Source organism: Cherax quadricarinatus, chromosome 18 (genome assembly GCF_038502225.1).
Source record: "Cherax quadricarinatus isolate ZL_2023a chromosome 18, ASM3850222v1, whole genome shotgun sequence".
NCBI classification, from domain to species: Eukaryota; Metazoa; Arthropoda; class Malacostraca; order Decapoda; family Parastacidae; genus Cherax; species Cherax quadricarinatus.
In genome coordinates this window covers 3165977-3184348 of record NC_091309.1, presented here as the reverse complement: position 1 = coordinate 3184348, position 18372 = coordinate 3165977, and the positions used below count along the sequence as shown (strand labels likewise).

General features: G+C 42.0%; 1 protein-coding gene across 4 annotated transcripts in view; it reads right to left on the bottom strand.

Moving 5' to 3' along the window:
• Positions 1 to 18114, bottom strand: part of LOC128689315 (uncharacterized) — a 76508-nt gene extending 58394 nt beyond the window's left edge. Inside the window, exon 1 of one of the 4 annotated variants that reach the window (XM_070086076.1) lies at positions 18083 to 18114. Coding sequence is in view for 2 of the 4 variants with exons in the window: in XM_070086075.1 (XP_069942176.1) it covers positions 13583 to 13666 (84 nt within the window). In the remaining 2 variants the exon portion in view is untranslated. Of the gene's footprint in view, positions 1 to 13582; positions 13837 to 17981; positions 18022 to 18082 lie in introns of those variants that run through there. The other 3 variants (XM_070086079.1, XM_070086078.1, XM_070086075.1) reach the window with 3 other exon arrangements.
• Between the last annotated feature and the right edge of the window lie 258 nt (positions 18115 to 18372).

The window sequence follows — 18372 nt, the reverse complement described above, 5'->3', positions numbered from 1 at the left end:
GTACCACCAATAGTAGCGATGGTTGATTGGGGTTTATTATACAACCTGGCCAGCTCGGAGACACGCACTCCACTTTCATACTTATCAATGATCTTTTTCTTCATCTCTATAGTAATTCTCACCCTTATTGCTGTAGGGTTGGCACTAGAAGCTTTCTTGGGGCCCATGGTCACTTATTTTGCAGATAAAATCACCAAAAACACTGTAATAATACGAAATGTTCCGATTGTATGCTTGGATGTTACCGCGGAGGCTGGCTGGTAAACAATGCCACCAGCGGCACATGTGAGGCTGGCTAAGGGCGCATATTGGACGCGTCTCGGACGAAGAGCGGTGAGCGGGTTTTTGAGCGGTATGCGAGGCAAAATTTTTGCGATAAAAGCGAGCGGTATGCGGATTGTACGTTATGTGATGGCGACGGTATGCAGGGGTCCACTGTAATGCCTTCTCTAGGGTTACTTCCCTTCTCTGTCTTTTAATGCCACTAGAACCAGCTTGAGAGTCACTGGACCCCTGTCTCACAAAATAACTGTCCAGAGTGCTTTGTTTCTGGCATCTCTCTAAGATTTCCCTGAAGTGGGACAGGGTTTTGTCACTAAACATGTTGCAGATATGGCTTGTTTCAGCTTTGTCTGGGTGGTGTTTCTCTACAAAAGCTTGCACCCTGGTCCACATTACACACACCTCTTTAATCTCTGAAGAAGGCACCTCCTTCACTCCCTCTTCCTCCTCCTCTGAAGCAAGTTCCTCAGCTGCAATCTGTTCAAGTTGAAGCTCTTGCAGCTCTTCAGTGGTAAGCTCTTCCCTGTGGTCCTCCACCAACTCTTCCACATCCTCACCACTCACCTCCAACCCCAGGGACTTCCCCAAAGACACAATAGAGTCCACAGGGTCGGCAGGGTCAGGGTCACGGTGTCTCACACCCTTCAAAATCCCTCTCTTGGACACAATCTGGCCACAGCTTTCTCCAAGCAGACTTCAAAGTCCTGGAAGTCACTCCCTCCCAAGCCTTACCTATAAGGCTTATGCAATGGAGGATAGTGAAGTGATTCCTCCAGAACTCTCTTAGGGTCAACCGAGTGTTCGAGGTCACTTCAAAGCACTTTTGAAACTGCTTTTGTGTAGAGTTTTTTGAAGTTAGAAATTACCTACTGGTCCATGGGCTGGAGAAGAGGAGTGGTGTTAGGAGGCAAGAACTTCACTTTTATAAAACTGAAGTCCCTAAACACTTGGTCTTCCAAGTCTGGAGGATATGCAGGAGTATTGTCCAGTAACAGGAGGCACTTGAGTGGCAATTTCTTTTCCAGGAGGTATTTTTTCACACTTGGGCCAAACACATCATTAACTCACTCTTTGAAAATTTGCCTTATGACCCATGCCTTATGATTAGCTTTCCACATCACACACAATCTATTCTTCATGACATTGTTTTTCTTAAACACTCTGGGATTTTCTGAGTGATACACAAGTAAAGGCTTCACTTTGAAATCCCCACTAGCATTACCACACAACAAAAGAGTAAGCCTGTCTTTCACAGGCTTGCGTCCTGGCAGTGCCTTTTCCTCCTGGGTAATGTAGGTCCTCTTTGACATTTTCTTCCAAAACAGGCCTGTTTCACCACAACTGAAAACTTGTTGGGGTTCAAATCCTTCAGCCTTTACATAGTCCTGGAATTCATGAACATACTGTTCAGCTGCACATTTGTCAGAACTTGCAGCCTCACCATGCCTTACAACACTGTGTATGCCACTACGCTTCTTAAATCTATCAAACCATCCTTCGCTGGCCCTAAATTCCCAAACTGCAGCACTTGTTCCAGGCATTTTCTTTGCAAGATCCTCATGTAACTGCCTTGCCTTCTCACAAATAGTAGACTCCACTACACTGTCTCCCACTAATTCTTTTTCCTTAATCCACAATAATAATAATTTTTCCATCTCTTCCATTATCGGTGTCCTTTGTTTAGGTAGAAAAGCTACTCCTTTTGCAACATTAGCATCTCTGATTTGTTCTTTCTTTGCCAGGATGGATGTAATTGTTGATTTATTCTTGCTGTACATCCTGGCAAGTTCCATCACCTTCATACCACTCTCAAACTTTTCAATCACTTCACACTTAAATTCCATGGTGTTTCTCACTTTCTTTACCACAGGAACTTTACTAGGAACTTTCTTTGGAGCCATGGTTACTTATTTCACAGTTGCACTGCAAGAAAAACCACTAAAAACAATGGTAAACAAGTAAAATGTTTGGATATATGAGCAGAAGCTTCCTCAGCCACCAAGAGACAAAGCCAAACTGAAGTGCAAGCTGCCCCAGCCGGCGGATAGACGCGTCCAAAACCACCGATAACCGGGCGCTGAAAAACCCGCCAAAAACTGAGTTGGCCGATAACCAAACCTGCCGATAACCGGGGGTCCACTGTATTATCATTGTAAATTTAAATACTACAATATTAAATCTACAAAATGTTCTGCATAACATTTTTTGTCTATACTCAAGTTTTAAATGATCTGCCAAATTGCTGTGCCTACACTCAACTATGTACAGGAAGCACCAACAGCCTTTCTGACAGACATCAACATGGAGACCTCTTCTGGGACCAGGCTGCAGATATGATCCTAGAACCATCAACATGAAAAATACAGGTAAACTAAGAAAATGAAGTGTAAGGCCCACTAGGCTACTCATTTCCCAAAGACATAACAATGTATGTGAGCCATGATGTTATTGTAAGGCAGAAGGCTGCTACAGAGAAAACTCAAATTACCATAGCAGCCTTCACTGCTATTATTAATATACCGACAAGTCTTGGGAACCAGCAGAACTGAACATGTTTGTGCAAGGCATGTATATGGACTAACCACTCCAGGTTCATTTGCACCATAGAGTGGACATAAGTATATTGGGCCAGGGCCAACAGAGCACACCCAGAGTCTGAGTAGACAAGTGAACCTAGGTCCACTTTGGCTGGCTCTCAGGACAAGAGCAGCAAGGCACAGGGGAGATCTATGAATAATTAACAAAAAAGATTTTCACATCACACAAATGCAATTTTGAGAAACATGCTAAACTGACAAACTTCAAATAGCCTTCAGATATATGTATGAATAGCAAAATGCTTAAAAAAAAATTTAAAAAAAAATGCTGAAAATGTTTTTCAAACAAATGTTAGACAGCTAGACCAAATAAATCACATGTTTATGTGACAACAGAATGTTTCAAACACCAGCCAGAAATGTGTATTTGTGGCAAAAGCTTTTCAGAGCTCTAGAAGACCTTTCACCAGTACAGGCTGGCCATCACTAACCTGGCATCATTGGGACCTGTAGTGTGCCGGATTAGAGAGTTTGCCAGATTACAGAGTGGTTAGGTTAGAATACACTTAATTAACCCATCAATAGAGACTCTTTCTGCTCTATCTTCCTCATTTTCATCACTGCTTTCTCCTCTACTGGCTTGCTGCTGTGGATTTACAGCCATCTGCACAATTTCTCAGTCAGTATAACGATGAAATTTGAGTCAGTATAATGATGAGTCAGTATTATGATAAAACTTGAAATTATGCTAGCCGAAATTAGTGCCGGATTACTTATGGAACTGGATAACTGATTGTCGGATTAGTGATGGCCGACCTGTTCCAGATCAAAATGATGCAAAGTTATGAAGTTTGCTATATAAATGAGAGCCACAGAGAGAATGGAAGGGAACCGTGTTGCACCAATACCTAGCAAATAGGTACTCAGCCATGGAAATGGACCAACAAATTAACGTAGGAGCACTGTATATCAGTCTTGTAATCACATGCCTAAACATGATACTCTCATTGTAATGTTCACCTTACTGGCAAAGAACTTCTGCAGGATATTTCAAATATAAAATACAAATGTTTTTCAACTGAATTTATCACTACTGTACATGGCAACCCTACAAGCATTGCTCAACCCTATTTTAACCCTTTCAGGGTCGACAGGCCCTCTCAGAGACTTGTTCTCAGGGTCGCCCAAATTTCAAAAAAAAAAAATTTTTCTTATTAAAAGATAGAGAATCTTTTCCCGATCATAATGACACCAAAAGTATGAAATTTGATGGAAAACTTATGGAATTATGCTCTCGCAAAGTTAGCGGTCTCGACAATGTTTACACATTAGCGATATTGCCCACTTTGAGCCCTATTTTTGGCCAATTCCACTGTACTCGTCGACAAAAATCATGAATATTTCGCTAGAACTCCATTTTTTCTATCAAATGAGTGCAAGAAACTACCCATTTACCGATTTCAACTATCCAATACAGTGGTCAGAATTTAGCAATTTTGCCAATTTCACACAAATTTCAAAAGATGCCAATTTCCAAATAGGGTCCAGAATAAACAAGAAAGACATTCGTGGCACTAAAATGACATTTCCTCTGTTCATTAGTCATGTCCCAACTCCCCTCTTACATTCTTTTGCTTTCCACTTTGAATTCTTATTCTCACAAAAAATAGAAGATTTACTGCTATGCAGAGACGCTTAGCATGATCTGTTTACTTTTGAACTTTGGTAAAAGTCGAACATTTCTGCTACTTTGAGCTCAATTTCAAGGTACTTTTCATTGTAAAATCAGTCAAAATCATCTCAATTTCTGTAATATGTCTTCCATTCTATAGAATGAGACCAGGAAAACTAGAATACAACAATAAATATCATACGAAAATACAGTGCAAAGTCGCTGTTTTAATCCAAAAACACAAAGTTTTTTTTTTCTCATTACGCACTGTGTGCTGCAGGATTTTTTTTATACTGTGCACACTGACCACAGACAGATTCTTTCATATGTAGGCCTACCAGCTTTCTCTCACTAGATTTGAGGGTGCTAGAATTTAGGCGTACTAGTACAGTGGACCCCCGCATAACGATCACCTCCGAATGCGACCAATTATGTAAGTGTATTTATGTAAGTGCGTTTGTACGTGTATGTTTGGGGGTCTGAAATGGACTAATCTACTTCACAATATTCCTTATGGGAACAAATTCGGTCAGTACTGGCACCTGAACATACTTCTGGAGTGAAAAAATATCGTTAACCGGGGGTCCACTGTACTTCAAAAACCCTGGTGCGTAACCCTGAAAGGGTTAAGCATATCAAAAAGGCATATCACCAACCACACAATTAGATAAACAAAGTAGTATGCTTGATATAATAAAGCAATAGAATATCCCACAACTGTTAAGGTGCTGCAAACAAAGATAAGCAATTAAGAAAAGGTTAAAGCAGTATCAAATATCCCTACTCCTCCTAGTATTAACATTCTATATGATAGTACATAATTATGTTGCATGGAAGTACACTCTCACTACCTGTTCAATACTGCCTAGTGTATTCTTTTAATATATAGTAGTCCAATACCTCATACTTCAAGTCAACAACTGAGACAGACAAAAAACAGCCAAAAAAATTGTTGTATTATGACTGCATCAATATTACTTTCATGGCTTATTACCCAGTTAGTGAACAACTTGTGCAGATAATATCCAAACTGGATCTTATCTGCAGTACAGTACTATGCACATTTGAAGATGTCACAATTCAGCTAATTTGAAATTAAAATAAATACAAAAGTGAAATTTACTCAGTCTCTTAACACAAGTAAGGTTTACTATTTTTTTATTAATTTACATTCCAACATAACATTTAGCTAAACTACAAATAATGTAATGCAGACATTATACCAACAGATGTATAGTATATATACGTAAATTTTGCCTTAGCATTACAGTGGACCCTCTCCTAATGAACGCATCGCATAACGTTAAATCCGCCTAGCGATACATTTTAACGCAAAAAATTTGCCTCGGCTAGTGCTAAAAAACTCGCTCAGCGCAATTCGTTCGAGACGCGTCCACATGCGGCCTGAGCCCGCCTCACTTGTTCTGTGGGTGCCGGTGTTTACAAGCAAGCCACCGCGGTCGCTTCCAAGCATACAATCGGAACATTTCATATTATCACAGCCTTTTTAGTGATTGCACCTGCAAAATAAGTCACCATGGGCCCCAAGAAAGCTTCTAGTGCCAACCCTACAGCAAAAAGAGTGAGAATTACTATGGATATGAAGAAAGAGATCATTGCTAAGTATGAAAGTGGAGTGCGTGTCTCCGAGCTGGCCAGGTTGTACACAAAACCCCAATCAACCATCGCTACTATTGTGGCAAAGAAAACGGCGATCAAGGAAGCTGTTCTTGCCAAAGGTGCAACTTTGTTTTCGAAACAGAGATCGCAAGTGATAGAAGATGTTGAGAGACTGTTATTGGTGTGGATAAAAGAAAAACATATAGCAGGAGATAGCATCTCTCGAGCGATTATATGTGAAAAGGCTAGGAAGTTGCATGACGATTTAATTAGAAAAATGTCTGCAACTAGTGATGATGTGAGTGAATTTAAGGCCAGCAAAGGTTGGTTTGAGAGATTTAAGAATCGTAGTGGCATACATAGTGTGATAAGGCATGGTGAGGCTGCCAGTTCGGACCACAGAGCAGCTGAAAAATATGTGCAGGAATTCAAGGAGTACACAGACAGTGAAGGACTGAAACCTGAACAAGTGTTTAATTGTGATGAAACAGGCCTATTTTGGAAGAAAATGCTAAGCAGGACCTACATTACTCAGGAGGAAAAGGCACTCCCAGGACATAAGCCTATGAAAGACAGGCTTACTCTGTTGATGTGTGCCAATGCTAGTGGTGATTGCAAAGTGAAGCCTTTATTGGTGTATCACTCTGAAACTCCCAGTGTGCTCAGGAAAAACAATGTCCTCAAGGCTAATTTGTGTGTGCTGTGGAGGGCAAACAGTAAGGCATGGGTCACTAGGGACTTTTTCTATGACTGGTTACACCATGCATTTGCCCCCACTGTGAAAAATTACCTAATTGAAAAGAAATTAGACCTTAAGTGCCTCCTGGTATTAGACAATGCTCCTGGTCATCCTTCAGACGTGGCAGAGCGACTTTCTGCAGAAATGAGCTTCATTAAGGTCAAGTTTTTGCCTCCTAATACCACTCCTCTCCTGCAGCCCATGGACCAGCAGGTCATTTCCAACTTCAAGAAACTGTACACAAAAGCTATGTTTGAAAGGTGCTTTGTAGTGACCCCTGAAACTCAACTGACTCTTAAGAGAGTTTTGGAGAGATCACTTTAGCATCCTCAATTGTGTAAACATTATAGGTAAGGCTTGGGAGGAAGTGACTAAGAGGACCTTGAACTCTGCTTGGAAGAAACTGTGGCCAGAATGTGTAGACAAAAGGGATTTTGAAGGGTTTGAGGCTAACCCTGGGAATCCTATGCCAGTTCAGGAATCCATTGTGGCATTGGGGAAGTCCTTGGGGTTGGAGGTTAGTGGGGAGGATGTGGAAGAGTTGGTGGAGGAGGACAATGAAGAACTAACCACTGATGAGCTGCTAGATCATCTTCAACAGCAAGAGGCCACACCTGAGGGAACTGCTTCGGAGGAGGGGAGAGAGAAATTGAAGAAGTTGCCTACTTCAAAGATTAAGGAAATGTGTGCAATGTGGCTTAAAGTGCAAACCTTTTTTAATGAAAATCACCCTCACACAGCTATTGCAAGCCATGCTGGTGACTATTACACTGAAAATGTTGTGAAACACTTTAGGAATGTCATAAAGGAATGGGAGGTACAGGCCTCTATGGGCAGATATGTTGTGCGACAGAGGTCCAGTGACTCTCAAGCTAGTCCTAGTGGCATTAAAAGAAGGGAAGTAACACCGGAAAAGGACTTGCCACCTCAAGTCCTAATGGAAGGGGATTCCCCTTCTAAACACTAACACCATCAACACTCTCCCCTCCTCCCATCCCATCAATCATCACCAGATCTTCAATAAAGGTAAGTGTCATGTAACTGTGCATGTCTTCTTCAGTTTGTGTGTATTAAAATTAATATTTCATGTGGAAAAAATTTTTTTTGTTCATACTTTGGGGTGTCAGGAATGGATTAATTTGATTTCCATTATTTCTTATGGGGAAAATTAATTCGCCTAACGATAATTTCGCCTAACATCGAGTTCTCAGAAACGGATTAATAGCGTTAGGCGAGGGTCCACTGTATTTGATCATGTTATGCTAAATTTCTGAACTTCTGAATATAAATGTTATTTAACCCTTTCAATTGCTGCCATATAGAACTACACTGAGGCTGGGGTCCCTCGCGTAGGTCAAGGTCATGAGCTCAGCTCACTCAGAAAAGCTGCGAGAGGTAAATTTTGGCCTATGAAAGAATGGGTCTTTGCGTAAGTGTGTAGTATAAAAAAAAATCACCACTTGGTACAAGATGGGAAAAGCAAAACTCTGACCATATGTTTTGTTTAAAATAGCGACTTTGAGGCGTTTTCTAGGATGGTTTTTACAGTTTCATTGGCTCTTTCTTGGTAACATTTAACAGAATGGAAGACACTACTGAAATATAGATAATTCTGGTTGGTTTCAGGACCAGAAGTAGCTTGAAATTGGGTTCAAAGTAGTGGAAAAGATTTTTGCTGATTTTCCTGAGGAGTGTACCTGGAGAGAGTTCCGGGGATCAACGCCCCCGCGGCGCGGTCTGTGACCAGGTCTCATGGTGGCTCAGGGCCTGATCAACCAGGAAGTTATTGCTGGCTGCACGTAATCCAACGTACAAACCACAACCCGGCTGGTCAGGGATGGGTAAGGCCCCCCCCCCTACACCACTTGATCTGTTTTATGGGCTTTTAATAAGTCTAACTCAATTGCTGGGTTGCCATAAATTATGAACAATCATTCCTTGTTAAATAATTCAGTATCTGGGAAATAGAGAATCTTCTACTTTTGTAATTAAGAATTCATATTGGAACGCAAGTGTAATATAATAGGCCTGGGTACATGATTAAGGCACAGAGGAAATGTTATTTTAGTGCCAGGAATGTCTACATTTGTTTATTTCATACTCTGGGTGTCATTACCTTCGGAAAAAGATTCTCTACCATTTCAAAAGAAAATATTATTTATTTTTTAAAAGTGGACACTGGGAGCAATATTAATTACTGAAGGGGTTAAGGACACACCCATACTGTAGATGTTCACTGGAGACAAGCTTCGAGTCAAATGGAAGAAACAGCAAAATAGCTTTTATATCCTGTCACAGTGGAAGAATGCAAAGGAGAAAGGAGGAGGAGAATCAGGTGAGTAAGGTTAAGTAGGTAAGATACAGCATTAATTTATCCATGCTGCATCACACTCACTAGTTTGACTTGACTCCACTTAGCAACAATCTTAGTAGAAGCAGAACGACTTTAAAATATCACTTGGTTCTGTTCTATGGAACCGAAAGTTGATTATCATGCGGGCATGCTTGTCGCAGTAATTTAACACTATTTTAAGTGATGTACAAGTACATACTCTAAACATATCCATACAGCATTTGTGAATCCTTGTTTTAATGTCTCATGAAATTTCATATACAGTACATAAAGCTTGTTGCAACCCTCACTAGGAATGTTGCAGACATTCAGTGACATCCTCATCATTGTGGGTGGTTGCCCTGGTGGTTTGCAATGTTTTAGTTATTTGGCAAGCAATAGCAATGCTGCATCACTTGTGCATGAAGGTGATGGCAGCTGTGTTGCTGCTTAGAAAAGTGATCCATGTAGAAGAATCTATCTATTCCATGGTAAAAATTTGTCAACATTTCTCTGTATCCTTTGGCAAAATCATGTGGAAAGGACTTTCATAAATGTGTCTGATAAATACAGTAAGTGCATATGACATTATTCAAGGTGCTCCTTGAATTTTGCAGCCAAGAGTTCCTTGGGAGAGATCAACACAGTACATACCACAAACAATTACAAAATTAGTCACCCAATATTCCATAAAATGCAAAGAAAGGAAGACACACATCATTAACACCTCCAGGAAACTGTAAAATTCAAAGGCACATATCTCCCAATTCTAAATCTCTCAAACACTCACACAGAGTCATTTACCAGATAACAAAAACAAAAAAACACTCCCCACCTGTCGCTGCAACAGACAAAATCATATTTTGATGTTCCTTCCAACATAATCTTCCTTCAATAGACTATAATATGACCAAGTCCAACATTTCAAAACAAATGAATCAAATCTAGCCCAATAGAAATAAAACCAAGATCTTTGTTCTTAATGTTGGAGGGCTAAAACAGTATAAAAATTTTAAATACAGTAGACCGTCGTTTAACACGGTAGTTACGTTCCTGAAAACGCAGTGTTAGACATAACCGTATTAGACAAACTGAAGAACTTATGGGAAAAATAGGGTTACGTTCCTGGGAGCCCCCAAAAAGCCAAACAACTTTTTTTTAGACCTCCAGAGAGAGATAAGATAAGATTTTGTTCGTATTTTTAACCCCGGAGGGTTAGCCACCCAGGATAACCCAAGAAAGTCAGTGCGTCATCGAGGACTAACTTATTTCCATTGGGGTTCTTAATCTTGTCCCCCAGGATGCGACCCACACCAGTCGACTAACACCCAGGTACCTATTTGCTGCTAGGTGAACAGGACAACAGGTGTAAGGAAACGTGTCGAAATGTTTCCACCCGCCGGGAATCGAACCCGGGTCCTGTGTGTGTGAAGCGGGAGCTTTAGCCACCAGGCCACCGGAGCTGTCAAAAATAAAAGGAATGTGTAATTTTAGTTCATTGTCATAATGTATTATGTGTTTTTTTACTGCTTAAGACTACAAATGCAACAGAAATAATAGTATTTCTTTCCTTAAATTGTGGGTGCTGGCGTTTGTCACCAATTGTGAAAAAGTGAAAAAGTCTAAGTCACTCCGTAAGTCAGTCAAGTCATTCACCAAGTCAATCAAGTCATTCAGCAAGTCAGTCAAGTCATTCAGCAAGTCAGTCAAGTCATTTAGCAAGTCAGTCAAGTCATTCAGCAAGTCAGTCAAGTCATTCAGCAAGTCAGTCAAGTCATTCAGCAAGTCAGTCAAGTCAGTAAGTCAGTCAAGTCAGTAAGTCAAGTCAGTCAGCCATCACACAAACTCATATTTACCTCATTCTTTTTGTGTACAAAATGACGCTTCATTCTGGCTACAGGCTATCTCTTGCCTAATATCTTTATTTTCTTCATTAATTCTAAGACTTAAATGCTTAAGCCTTTTCTTGCAACTTTCAGCAACACTTGTATGCCTACTGGGTGCACCGATTGCTTGGCAGATTTAAATATGGCAATTAATACGTATCTAAACAAACACAGCGAGCTACTGGCACAGGTTCGTCCAACACACGTATGAACCAAGCTGAAAGCTGGGAGGGTGGTGGGGGATGGCAGTAGTCCATCCTGCCCCACGGGCGACCGCGGGCGACCGCGTGCTCAAAATGTTTTCCCTCCAGCAACCATGTTAAATTAATTTTACGTGTTAAACAAAAATCTGCCGCAATTCTTCAGTTGTACTATAACCAAAACATGCAAGACAATACCGTGTTAAACGAGGGTCTACTGTATACGAATATAAGTATGCCTGGTTTACAATAAAGCAGTACCTTAGAAGATTTATTTTTCCAGATACCAAGGTAAGATGTATTTAGTCTAGATGCTCACTTTTTTAACACATCAGTCATTTCCCACAAGGGTTAGGGTGTTCCGTCACTCAATCGCTAGCGCACTCAGCTCACACACTGAGGTCCGGAGTTTGAATCTCCAGTACAGCTGGATAATATTAGGACGTGTTTCCCTAAGACACCTGCTGCCCATGTTCACCCATCGGTACAAAATGGGTACCAGGGTGTTAGTTGACTGGTGTGGATCGCATCCTGGAACAAAACTGACCTAATTTGCCCAAAATGCTCTGCATAACAAGCGGCTTTTATAGTATTATGTCACTGATGTTGGCTAGGCCTGTATACCTTGTACATGTACTTGCAGAAATATTTATTTATAATAATACAGTATTATATAATAATATCTATTTCTACATGTACAAGGTATACAGGCCTAGTTGACATCAATGACATACTACAGGTTGGCCATCACTAATCCAGTATCATTGGGACCTGTAGTGTATCGGATTAGTGAGTATGCTGGATTACAGACTGGTTAGGTTAGAATACACTTAATAAAGCTAACCAAGCTGAGCTATTTCATATATTTTGGCCTTTCTTTGATTAGTTTATCCTACAGCATATAAACTTTCATTACTTCTTGTTCACTTATACAACTGCACTGCTCTAGACCTTTTAGCAGTTCACCTGTCAACTGAATTAACCTATCAGTAGAGACTTTCTGTTACATCCTCATTTTCATCACTGCTTTCTCCTCCACTGGCTTGCTGCTGTGAATTTACAACCATCTGCACAATTTCTGAATCAGTATAATGACGAAATTTGAGTCAGTATAATGATCTGAGTCAGTATAATGATGAAATTTGAAATTATGTTAGCAGAAATTAGTGCCAGATCATTGATGGAACCGGATAACTGATTGCCGGATTTGTGATGGCCGACCTGTGCTATATAAAAAGCCACTTGTTATGCAGAGCATTTTGGGCAAATTATGTCAGTTTTGTCCCAGTATGCAACCCACACCAGTCAACTAACACCCAGGTACCCATTTTACTGATGGGTGAACATAGACAACCGGTGTTAAGAAACACGTCCAATGTTTCTACCCTAAAGCGAGAGCTTTAGCCACCAGGCCACGGGGCACTTTCACTTTATTTTTAAGAGCAGTATAACTCCCCCCCCAAAAAAAAATCCATTCACCATAACTCATTACCTAGCTGTCTTTCCAGATATGCAGGGATACCATCATCTAATGATGTCCCAACAAATGTTCTCTTAACTTGCAAATTACAGATTCTTCAGTTCACAAGTGAAAGGTCTGGGAGCAATCCTGAAAGGATTGAAAAAGCTGAGCATGTTTCCTTACAACTGTTGCCCCTGTTCACTTAATAGCACAGCGGTGGCCAAGTTACAGCTGTACTGAAAAGTTTGCCCACCCCTGAGTTAATAGGCACCTGAGTGTTAGCAGAATGTTGTGGACTGCATCCTGGGGAAGAAGATAAAAGGACCCCAAAGAAAATTAGCCATAATGCTGGCTTTCTCGAGTTATCCTGAGTTACTAACCCTCCAGGTTAAGACCCCCAGAGGTCATTTACACTGATCTAACATGCTCACACATGTCTACTCCATGTTCAACCCCGCTATCAGCATCACACCTTCCACAAGAAAATTCATTACTTGTAGTTGACTTCCTGAATAAACTTATCTCATGACATTTCTACTGCCTCCTACTGCTTCCTTCCTACAACACTCTTAAGACAATGCTTCAGTCACAGAAATGCATTGGTATAACTGTAAAAAACTTCTTATGGTATGAAAATAATATAAATGTATGATATATTTTACATTGATACAGTACATACATGCCAAAACAATATAAGATTTTGGGCTCTGTTATGACAGGACCTAAGTATTATGATTTACCTTATAAAATCATATACAGCATGTATTATACTACAGTACTGTACCACTACTACTATTTGACCTTGGAATAAATACAGAATACACAATGAAAAAGATACAATACATTACTTACCATGCATGACATGTTATGGGCCATATTATACACTCCGGTTATGTGGAGCACAATGTTTGCTAATCGACAATTATATGCCAACATTTAAGCCTACCTTACTCTATGCTGCCAGCTAACACACAGTAGGCTATAAAAATGAAGTACTGTTCTAACACAGATTATGTACTGTGGTATATACATGCACTTAACTGTATACTGTCTTCAGCACTTCACATCAGTTCCCAAATGACAATGAATGAATTATTTTCATTTTCATCAAACACTTCTCATAACTGTATTTGCCACTAATAGCCTTGCATAAAATGCTACTTGTTTCATTTGGAGCACAAAACCACATAAATGTTATAGTGATTTTATAATATAAGAGAACTGCCACAATTCTGCATTATATTTCATAACCAATACAAAGATAGAGCAGGCAGACACTAGTCCACTAATAAAAATCACCAAATTGGTGCAAGTGCTCCATGTGGCCGGCTGGTGGTTTAGCCAGACTGGTGGTGGTGGGCAGGACGCCAAGAGTTCGAGTGCCTGACACGTCACACACCAAACCTTCCAAGGTGCCAATGACACCCCCTACTACACCCACTATGCTAACTGAATACTATGCCAACATCATGAATTAAATTATATTATACTGACACTGTAAATTTGGTTTCTATTATGAAATTCATTTTTACAAGATAATAAACTGTTGAACCTTATTTAAAGTTCTTGACAAAACAAACAAGGATAGAATTACCATGGCCAGTTGTAAGTCACATTTTGTAAACAAGCGACTGTACTTCTCACTCACATGCTTCCTTGTGACATGCTTTGTGTACAACATAGGAGATATAACGTTTCACCGAGAAGTCTAGTGGGTAAATCAGCATTTAATACTTATTATTAGTCAATGTGTCACACAAATAAGACACCTACAGTGACAGTACTGTTCTATTAATAGATCTAAGTTCCTACAACTAAAACTAATTTCCTTATTAGTAACCATAGGATTGAATTAACTGAATACAAAATCAATAAATACTGTACAGTAAAGTATATATTACTCTTAAATGGTGCAATCTAGATGTTAACATAAAATGTATATTATTACATTATTGTACTGTATTCACTTCATTACCCAGATAAAGGAACTCTAGAATTACAAAGTGTATTTCACTAGACAGCAACCTTGCAGATATCCAGCAACAAGTACTGCATTGATCTAACAACAAATACTGCATCCACTCTAACAAGTACTGCATGCAGTCTAGCACCAAGTACTGCATGCAGTCTAGCAACAAGTATTGCATGCAGTCTAGCACCAAGTACTGCATGCAGTCTAGCACCAAGTACTGCATGCAGTCTAGCACCAAGTACTGCATGCAGTCTAGCACCAAGTACTGCATGCAGTCTAGCAACATGCCCTGCATGTGATCTAGCAACAAGTACTGCATGTGATCTAGTAACAAGTACTACATGGTAGCTAACAATTTCAAGTGAACAACTTGATAAAAGGTTTTAGCAGCATCACAAAGTAATGTATCCACCAACACAATGGCCAGTGAGGTGTAATATTTAAATCTTTCTTGGCATTAACACTGCAGAGGACGGCAGAAAAGCTCTCCTTAAATTTGCTCCTTTTTTTTGAAGAACACTGCATGCAGTGTTCTTCTTCACTGGTGATTAAGTACATACAAGAAACCCAAGAAACAAAAGTCAAATAACCCTTCTGTTGACAGAAGTGCATCATTCCACACAAGCTTTTGGTGGAAGAAATAAACACTTGTGCAACATTTGGGTATCTTTATTATAGAACCATTTCACAGCCACTGGCTTCCTCAGTCCCATACAGAAAAGAATGGTGGAAGATAGGGAGTTTGAGGTAATCAGTCCTTTTGCCCAAAGTCTGTGTTCAGTTCATCACTCTTGATAACTAGCTTTTGGTATTCCATACAAAATGTAAAAATCATCAGAGTAACTATTCAAGAATAACTCTTCATAAGTGGCCATTTCAATTACATTTCGCAGTCACTCATCCTGGCACCCACAGGACAGCACCACCCCCACCTGACACCACCAGCTACCTGACAGCACCAACTACCTGACAGTGCAGCACCATCCCCTGCCCACCACCTGACAACACCTACCTAACAGCATCACCCCCACCTGACAACACCACCTACATGACAGCACCAACCCCCACCTGACAACACCTACCTGACAGAACCACCCCCCCACCTGACACCACCAGCTACCTGACAGTGCAGCACCATCCCCCACCTGACAGCACCAACTACCTGACAGCGCAGCACCATCCCCCACCCACCACCTGACAACACCTACCTAACAGCATCACCCCCACCTGACAACACCACCTACATGACAGCACCAACCCCTACCTGACAACACCTACCTGATGTAACTCCAGGTAAACAGCACCACCCCCCACCTGACACCACCACCTACATGACAGCACCACCCCCCACCTGAAAACATCCCTGCCCACCCAATAGCATCAGTCCCACCACCTACCTGACAGCACTACTAACCTGATAGTACCACCACCCAGCTGACAGCACCCCCACCCACCTGACAGCACTACTACTCACCTGATAGCACCACCACCCACCTGACAGCACTACTACTCACCTGACAGCACCACCACCCACCTGACAGCACTACTACTCACCTGATAACACCATCACCCACCTGACGGCCCCACCACCCACCTGACAGCTCCATCACCCACCTGACAGCACTACAACCCACCTGACAGCACCACGACCCACCTGACAGCACTACTACTCACCTGATAACACCATCACCCACCTGACGGCCCCACCACCCACCTGACAGCTCCATCACCCACCTGACAGCACTACTACTCACCTGATAGCACCACCCACCTGACTGCCCCACCACCCACCTGACAGCACCACCACCCACCTGACAGCACCACCACCCACCTGACAGCACTACTACTCACCTGATAGCACCACCACCCACCTGACAGCACTACTACTCACCTGATAACACCATCACCTACCTGACGGCCCCACCACCCACCTGACAGCTCCATCACCCACCTGACAGCACTACTACTCACCTGATAGCACCACCACCCACCTGACTGCCCCACCACCCACCTGACAGCACCACCACCCACCTGACAGCACTACTACTCACCTGATAGCACCACCACCCACCTGACAGCACTACTACTCACCTGACAGCACCACAACCCACCTGACAGCACTACTACTCACCTGACAGCACTACAACCCACCTGACAGCACCACAACCCACCTGACAGCACCACCACCCACCTGACAGCACCACCACCCACCTGACAGCACTACTACTCACCTGACAGCACTACAACCCACCTGACAGCACTACTACTCACCTGACAGCACCACAACCCACCTGACAGCACCACAACCCACCTGACAGCACTACTCACCTGAAAACCCCCCACCACCCACCTGACACCACCACCACCACTCACCTGACACCACCACTCACCTGACAACACCACCACCCATCTGACAACACCACCACCCACCTAACACCACCACCACCCACCTAACACCACCACCACCCACCTAACACCACCACCACCCACCTGACAACACCACCATCCACATAACACCACCCACCTGACACCACCACCTTCCACCTGACAACACCACCATCCACATAACACCACCCACCTGACACCACCACCTTCCACTTGACACCACCACCTTCCACCTGACAACACCACCACCCACCTGACACCACCACCTTCCACTTGACACCACCACCTTCCACCTGACAACACCACCACCCACCTGACACCACCACCTTCCACTTGACACCACCACCTTCCACCTGACACCACCACCTTCCACCTGACAACACCACCACCCACCTGACAACACCACCTTCCACCTGACACCACCACCACCCACCTGACACCACCACCTCCCACCTGACAACACCACCACCCACCTGACACCACCACCTCCCACCTGACAACACCACCACCCACCTGACAACACCACCTCCCACCTGACAACACCACCATCCACCTAACACCACCCACCTGACAACACTACCAACAAAACATCACTGACAACATTACACAAGGTTCCGCCTAAGGATGTCTGCGCTTGTCCCAGACTGACCTACATACATTATAGGCCTCTTCCGCCCCGTAACACCACGTGCCCACTGCCAGATATACCTTGCAACTCTAAATAATATACCAGCGTGTCGATAGAGGCGTGGAGGCCCTCGTGGCACTCACAGCATAGAGGTGCCAAGCCCAAGAAGGCACAATGTCAGCCAAGGAATGCGTAGCAAGCGGTACCCTCACACTTATGCCCATTTCTCTCGATTTTTATGGTTTAATTTGCCCCTAACTCATTACTAGAGCGAACATGAGGACTTCATGGACTAGTATGACCAGTAACGGTCATAAACGATGTTCAAAAAAGCGTAAACAGTGGAAAATTAAAGGGAATACCGTACCAGCGACAGATCGGAGAAAATTCCAAATATGGTGCGATCACGAGAATTATTATCCTACTCATTATATATTTTATAAGAACACTGCTTTTGTTTTTCATTAAGATTTACCTTTGTAAAATAAAATACAGTCATTATCGTAACTAAATGTTATATTTCAAAGTTGTATAAAATAATGTTGTTGTTACACAATCGCAATCCCGGGGTCTTTAATTTTAAATGTTCGTTAGTAAGTTTTTAATTAGGCTTTATCTACATAATATACAAAAAAAATATGTTTCTTAGGGCATCTA